Here is a 6,858-nt window from a genome sequence, read left to right as displayed (position 1 = left end):
CACACACACACACAGAGTTGTCGCTGCATACATGTCGTTTGTTTCCCCAACCTCGTTGCTCGCAAATCGTCTCAACAGGTGTGTGGCAACCGCCACCACCGGCTCCGAATGCAGAAGTGGGACTGCATGAAGCCAAAATATAACATGACAAAAATAATACAAAACAACAAACAGACGGTGGTATATTCTGCATTTTACGCTTGAATAGTAGAAGAAAAACAACAAACAAAAACATACGAAAATAAAAAGATAGAGAAAGAGAAAGAGAGAGAGAGGGGGGAAACAGGAAAAGGAACAGAAGCAATATATATTTCTAAAGACCCTAATTGCCTGTTCATTGTTTATTTCTGTCATTCGGTTTCTTTTTGTGGTTTCTTGTTTCCTTCTTTCATTGAACGTATCATTTTTTTTTGTTTCCGCCATGCCATTTCTCGTCGCTCCTCCTCCTCCTCCTTTGGGCTGCTTCTTCTTCATCGGCCCTTCCCGCCTCAGCGTTCCACCCTCTTCACGCCCTTGTGAAGCACCCCACTGGTGAACCCCACACCAACATTTTAACCACAACGCCACAGCAGCACACCCGGCGGCGGTAACACCTGCGCGAACGGCGGCATCAAAGCAGTGCCCGCCAAATTGGTGCCTGCATGAGGGCAAGTGAGACGTGGGGAGTTAGTGCTTGTCTTGGGCTTGTTATCGTTGCTGTTGCCCCCCCCCCTCCCCCCGCTCAGATAGGAGCCGGGAGAGAAAGAGCAGCGATGCCTTGAATGGGAACAGCTATCTCTTTCTCTACGCTGCTGCCAGTTTTTTTTTTCTTCTTCCCCTTCTTAGTGACTCAATTGTTTATTGAGGCTTTCTTTCCTTCTTTCTCTCACTCTCTCACACGTAAACAACATCCGTTGTTGATGAATGGAGCATGCGGGACGATAAATGTGTACCGTGAGAGAGCAAGGCAGCAAGAAACAATAATAATAATGATAATAATAATAATAATAATAACAGTAAAAAAAAACACCGGCATCAACGTCCACGTCTTCGTCAGCTACAAGCGGGGAGAAGGATGCCCACGGATTTTTACGACGTGCAGGGAAAAAAAATGTTGCATGCAACTGCGCAACAGAGGGGGCAAGAGGGCGCAATGAAAAAAGAACAGAAGCACAACCAAAAACGACACCGGGGCAATGAAAAATAAAAGCATAGCAAAAAAAAAGAAGATATAAAGGCGGAGAGAAAGGAGAAATGCGGCGGTAATGCGTGGGCTGCGAAGGGCGACCGCCAAATGCGAGGGGAGAGACGACACAAAACTGCACAATCTCCCACTCTTGGTGCTGATGCTCATCTTCCTGACGCGTTTATTGCGCGCTCGTTATTCCTTGGTTCCCCGTCACCCCCCATCTTTCATTCAATGCCTCTCCTTCAGCATTTCTATCCTTTTTTCCCCCGCATTATTTTTTTCTTCACTCTCTTCTAACCCCCACCGCTTGCTAATACACGAGCAGTTAGAGAGAGCGCGCAGGCGAGGTGGCCCTCACCTCAGTTCCGCTTTGGCGACCAGTCCGCGCTCCCACTGAAGCTGCCACAATATGGTGTGTAGCGGTTAGAGTTGAGCGGCGAGGCCATCGTCAAGCTGTCGTTTGCCGGCACAGAGTCGACCACTGGGAATCCAACGTCGAAGCCCAACAGCGCCTGCGCGTATTTGGGGGACAGCGTGTCCTCAGCTACGACGTCTGAAACTGGCGGCTGTGCCTTGGCCGTCGTGCTGCTAGCCGCTGCCGCCGGGGTGGTTGCCGTGTTACCTTTCGGCCGGATGGGGGAGTCTACCAGTATGGTGGGCGACGTGGTGGCGAAGCCGCCCATCAGCGCTGTTAGTTGTGGAATGCCCGTCAACGGCGTGATGGAGCGCTGCTTCGGCGTTATATGCGGCGCTGTGATAATGTTATGCGTCTCTTCGTGGTAGAATCTGCAGGTACTGCCGCGGTTGCAGCGGCCCTCCGCGTGATGTCTGCACGGGTTGGGGCACTTGGGCGTGCTGGTGTCGCTCCTGCAGACCGGGCTGCTGTACGGGTTGTGTCTGTAAGACACCCCTGATTCACCAGAGGGAGTGATGCAGCACCGCCTCGTCTTCGCAGACCCGGAAAGGGGTGATTTAGCACCAGACATTACTTGGTGTATTTTGTCTTCTTTGCCAATTTTCGTTATGGGGGAGATGTTACACGTCTTTTCGTTTTTCCTTTTCTCTCGTTTACACCAGTTGTTTCAGTTTCGCTTTTTTTTTTGCCTCTCACCGCTTGCTTTGCAGTGATGTGACCAAGCCACAACACAGAGGAAAACCACTTCGGAGGAAGATTTAAAGGGGAAACGAGCGTTGCTACAGCAGCCACACGACACACACACACACAGACATATATATATATATATATATATATATGTACGTATTCAGATACAGACATGGTTATACAGCAGCTCCCTTAACGGAAACGAGATCTAACCACCGCACGGAGACATACTCCCGACCAACCAACCAACCAACCAACCCCTCCCCAGTTGACAAGTATAGTTCTTCTGTCACACACACAAACACAAACATACACGCCGTTCCTCAGTCAAGCTCAAATACACTCGACAGTTTGTTGGCAATACCATCCGTGGCGTTCGAACCGATAACCTCCAAATGCGGTAGCGCCTCCTTTAATTGTTGCGACGCGTTGGACATGATGCAGCCTTTTCCCACAGTCTCCAGCATCTCCTTGTCGTTCATGCCGTCGCCGAAGGCAATGCATTCCGCCAGGGATACTGGTGCGCCGTCATGCGCCAGCCGCGGCAGCAGTTGCTTAATGGCATTCCCCTTCGTTACCCCCGCATTGCAGACGTCCAAGCAGTAGGAGGAAAGTGCCACTTCCACCTTTCCTTTGAAATCTACTCTGATGCGTTTCCACAGCTCGTAGAGGCGTTCACTGTTGTCAGAGATGAACGCAATCTTTGCGACCTTCACGAGCGGATTCTGGAAACTAGTATTACTAGGCCCACCACCTCTCTGCTGCAGATAGAGCCTATATTGCTCCACAAGAGTGCGTGGCTTCACCACCGAGTAGCGGAAGCCGCTCTCCTGGTGATACCGGAGTTGGTCCAGCCAGTCAAGACTACTCTTCCACTCATCCGCCTGAAACAAGTTGGTGTTGACCTCCTCTTCATCATCCGGCAGAAGCTGCAGTATGCTGCAGACCACATCAGGGTCGATATCGCTCTCCAAGAGAAATCCAACGTCACCATGGCCGGATGCCCTGCTGCTCGGGAAAGTATTGCCACCCATGAGCGCACGGGCCCCATTGCAAGCAATGAAGAAGCCAGGACGCGGCAGCTCGAGCTTCTCCAGAATGATCGCGACTTCGGGGTAGTGGCGCCCCGTCGCCAACACAACATGCACGCCCTTCGCTGAAAGACGCTGCAGAGTTGCCTTTGCGCGTGCACTGATACGGCTTTCGAGAGTCAACAAGCTCCCATCCAAGTCGGCCGCGACCACTGCGTATGGAAGCCGAATCGACATTGCTGATATATATATATATATATATATAATTTGTTTAATCGCCTATTATTTCTGTCTATATCGTTTTTATCCATACCGTCCATTCTCTTTAGGAAAAGCACGAGGAGGCAGCAACATCCCAAGTGCGCACACGTGACACAGCCCATCATCGACCGAAGGAAGGCAGTTCCGACCCACACACAACGTCCCGTTGCCCCACGCGCCTCTCCCCGTCCGATATACAGCGGCGGCAATTGCAATGTCTGCAAGCCTTTATCTACTACCGCACGAGCAACAAAACACCTGCAAGCATTCCGATGAGGAGGAGGAGCCACGACGTCACACTCATACCAAATGCAACGCCGTACGCCGTGCTCCGCGGAAGCAATGTATTTTCGCAGTAACGTGAAACAAAAATGTTGGCGATGACCGCCCACGCGATCATCTGGAAGAGAAAGGCGATGGATAACATGATAATAATGGGCGTGCGCAGCCACCGCGGGTTCTTGTATAGCATGAGAGTGCAGCACACCAGCCCAACAAGGAGAGTAAAAAGTGTCATCATGCTGAAGGCCGCCCCGACGTCAAGCCGCTTCTTGATGGGTAAGCAGGTGATGAACTCCGTGCGGTTGGTGTATATGTGAGCATCACAGTCGTCCTTGTATCCCCAGTATGTGTAGCACGCGCCGCCCAACACATCTACCTGAGAGAGCGGCATCCCCACAGCGTTCAGCAGAAACGCAACAAGGGTGGTAGTAAACATAACGAGTACGCGAGAGTCTGTTGCTTTCCCAAATTCCCACATATCCTCCACATGCGTCATGAACGTCTTGTGTGTGTCAGGCGCACCATCATCATCCTGCGTATCGCCACGATGACCCTGTGTGCTGCCGCGCTGGACATTTTCCCCTGACAGCAGCGCTGGTGCAGCAACATCTACCAGAGGGATCTCATCAGCGATGTTCAGTTGATTGGGGCTCAGTGTTCTGTTCGGCGGTGTTAATGGTGTTGGCGGTGCTGCTGCTGGCATGCCACCGGAAGTGGACGAAGGACGCTTTATATGCGACGCCATCGCCTCTGCGACCTTTAGGGTGTCGTCGCCAGGCACCAGACTATCCCGCGGCATCGACTCTACTTCTGCGAGAGAAGGCAAATCCACCATTGGTTTGAGAGCTGGTGTGATCTCTTCCTCACCTCCGCCTTCCGAGTCCTCAGAGGAGGTGGTAATTTCATCAAAGACCCGCACCTTGCGAACCTTGACGTTGTTGATAATGTTTTCGCTGACGCTCTTTGCTTTGGTATCGCCAACAGCATTGGGGAATGCCGACTGAAAGCCCCCTATGGCGGTGGTTGGCTGCTGCTTAGACGTCATCAACAATGATGAGTCGTGCCCAAAAGGACGCACGGGCGACTCTTGCTGGCGCAGTGGCGCCACTGCCGTTTCACCGTTGTTGCTGCTGTTGCTTCCACTGTCGTGGCGCATCTCGCGCGGGGGGCGGCTCATCTAATTTGCCTTTGTTTGTACTTCGCTACCTTCTCGAAGAGGAGACGCAACTCTGCCACTTTGCGTATTGGCCGTCACACCTCTTTCTATGGGCGTTTAGTTGCTGCTGCTGCTTTAAAATCCCCCAACCTTCAAGCCACCCACTCTTCCCGTGGAGAGAGCGCCTTGCCGGTAATGACACCTTGCAGACAGAAAGAAGAAACACAAATGCATGATACGAGGCAAAGCGAAGAGAAAAAAAAAAGAAACACGAACAACAGCAACAAGACCAACGGTACAAAGGAGAGAATGTGACACATAAATTCACAAATAGAGAGGGCTCAGACATAATCCCTTTCATACGATGGGGAAGGCCACGCTCTGGTGCGCAGCAAAATAACAATACCAATAAAAGAAACACGAAAAACAGCCACCCGCCTCTACAAAGTCTCGTGCTGGCCGCATTACATGCTGCCGTCTCTATTGCGTGCGTGACAATAGCGCACCGATTTCCTTATTTGTTCATGTGTTTGTCTTCGTCAATGGAAGAAAAGCAAGAGGAAAAGAAGAGAGAAAACATGAGATGGACCGATCAGTCTCTCCCCTCCGCCCCCTCAGACGCCTCCTACTCAGACAGCGAGCACGAACACCACCAGCGCAGCGACCTCCGCGGTCCAGCCAGTCAGCAGCAGGCCGAAGCCCACGCCGTACGTTGTGGTGCGCGGCAGCGTCTTGTCCTCGCAGTAGCGGGAGGCGTAGATGCTGGCTGACATCGTCCAGCAGATCATCTCACACAGTAAGGCCACAGCCGCCACTCCAACGATGTGCCACTTGGAAACGAGGGGCACGGCTGTCTCACGCTGCTGTTGTTGTCCGTGTTGTTGATTGCGCTGCCCTCCTTCCACAACATGGACTTCGGAGTACCGATTTTTCCGTGACTCCGCGCGGTAACTCATAAACGCGTTGAAGATCAGGTATAATAGAGTGGTCATTAAAAGAATAGCGAAGATAGAAAATGCGGCACCCGCCTGCAACCGTTTCTTTGTCGCTTTACATGTCAAGAGTACCGTACGGTTAGAGTAGCTAACTGTGTCACAGTTTTCTTTATACCCCCAGTAGGTGTAACAGCCACCACCAAGCACGTCTAGCTGCGAAAGTGCCGTCGCAAGAATCATGAAGAAGCAGTTTACCGCACTGAAGGCCATAAAGCCAACGAGTGCCACTCTGCCGTCAATGGAGGGGAGGATTCCAGCAGAATTTTCCATCGCACGAGCCGCGGGATTCCCCGTTGACACGTTCCTATTTTTGCTACCGGCGTCGCGCTTGTCGCTGCCTTTGCCGTTGCCGCTGCGAGCAGGTATTGCTGTTACAGCTGTTGTTTTTGCCGCTGCTGCTGCTGCTGCTGCACCACCTTGTGATGCGGCGGGCTGTGCGGCCGCCCTCACACGCTCGTGATCCTTGGGGCTCTCTGAGGTGTGAGAGTAGAGGCCGTCATCGTCATCGGCGCTACCGCCGCCACGACCGCCCGGACTTCCCTCGCGTTGAGTGTGTGGGACTTCGTTGCCGAGTTGTGCGACATCCCCGCGAGAGCCTGGTTTTTTCCCCTTTGTGGGGACAAACTTAAACATTGCCTTGGCCCCACGTCTTCTGTTTGCTCAGTTGTTGTTATTGTTGCGGTTATTGGACTTCTCTACGCCCTTTCCGCCTCGCTTCGGTGCGAGAGTCCAAAGAAGCACTAACGCACGGTAAGAAGGGGGAGGAAAACAGGAAAAAAATATATATTATTACCACGCCGTTGAAGTGTAGCGCAGAGCAACAGGAGAGTTCATTGCACACGCAGCAGTACGAAGTGTGAGCG

The 6,858-nt window shown here is 52.1% G+C and overlaps 4 protein-coding genes across 4 annotated transcripts; all 4 read right to left on the bottom strand.

The window, feature by feature from the left end:
- Positions 1-1,527: 1,527 nt before the first annotated feature.
- On the bottom strand, positions 1,528-2,154 carry DQ04_06991030 (hypothetical protein; the record flags this gene model as incomplete). The annotated part of the gene is made up of 1 exon (XM_009314972.1): positions 1,528-2,154. One exon carries the CDS (start codon positions 2,152-2,154, stop codon positions 1,528-1,530), a length of 627 nt encoding a protein of 208 aa, XP_009313247.1.
- Positions 2,155-2,593: 439 nt separating this feature from the next.
- DQ04_06991020 (hydrolase) lies at positions 2,594-3,538 on the bottom strand (the record flags this gene model as incomplete). The annotated part of the gene is made up of 1 exon (XM_009314971.1): positions 2,594-3,538. The coding sequence occupies one exon, from the start codon at positions 3,536-3,538 to the stop codon at positions 2,594-2,596; it is 945 nt and encodes a 314-aa protein (XP_009313246.1).
- A 259-nt stretch (positions 3,539-3,797) lies between these two features.
- DQ04_06991010 (putative amastin) lies at positions 3,798-5,021 on the bottom strand (the record flags this gene model as incomplete). Its single annotated transcript, XM_009314970.1, has 1 exon — positions 3,798-5,021. One exon carries the CDS (start codon positions 5,019-5,021, stop codon positions 3,798-3,800), a length of 1,224 nt encoding a protein of 407 aa, XP_009313245.1.
- Positions 5,022-5,629: 608 nt separating this feature from the next.
- Positions 5,630-6,628, bottom strand: DQ04_06991000 (putative amastin; the record flags this gene model as incomplete). The annotated part of the gene is made up of 1 exon (XM_009314969.1): positions 5,630-6,628. The coding sequence occupies one exon, from the start codon at positions 6,626-6,628 to the stop codon at positions 5,630-5,632; it is 999 nt and encodes a 332-aa protein (XP_009313244.1).
- Between the last annotated feature and the right edge of the window lie 230 nt (positions 6,629-6,858).

The sequence above is a fragment of the Trypanosoma grayi genome, assembly GCF_000691245.1.
Source record: "Trypanosoma grayi strain ANR4 Tgr_699_V1, whole genome shotgun sequence".
NCBI lineage: Eukaryota > Euglenozoa > Kinetoplastea > Trypanosomatida > Trypanosomatidae > Trypanosoma > Trypanosoma grayi.
This window is presented reverse-complemented; position numbering and strand designations above follow the sequence as displayed.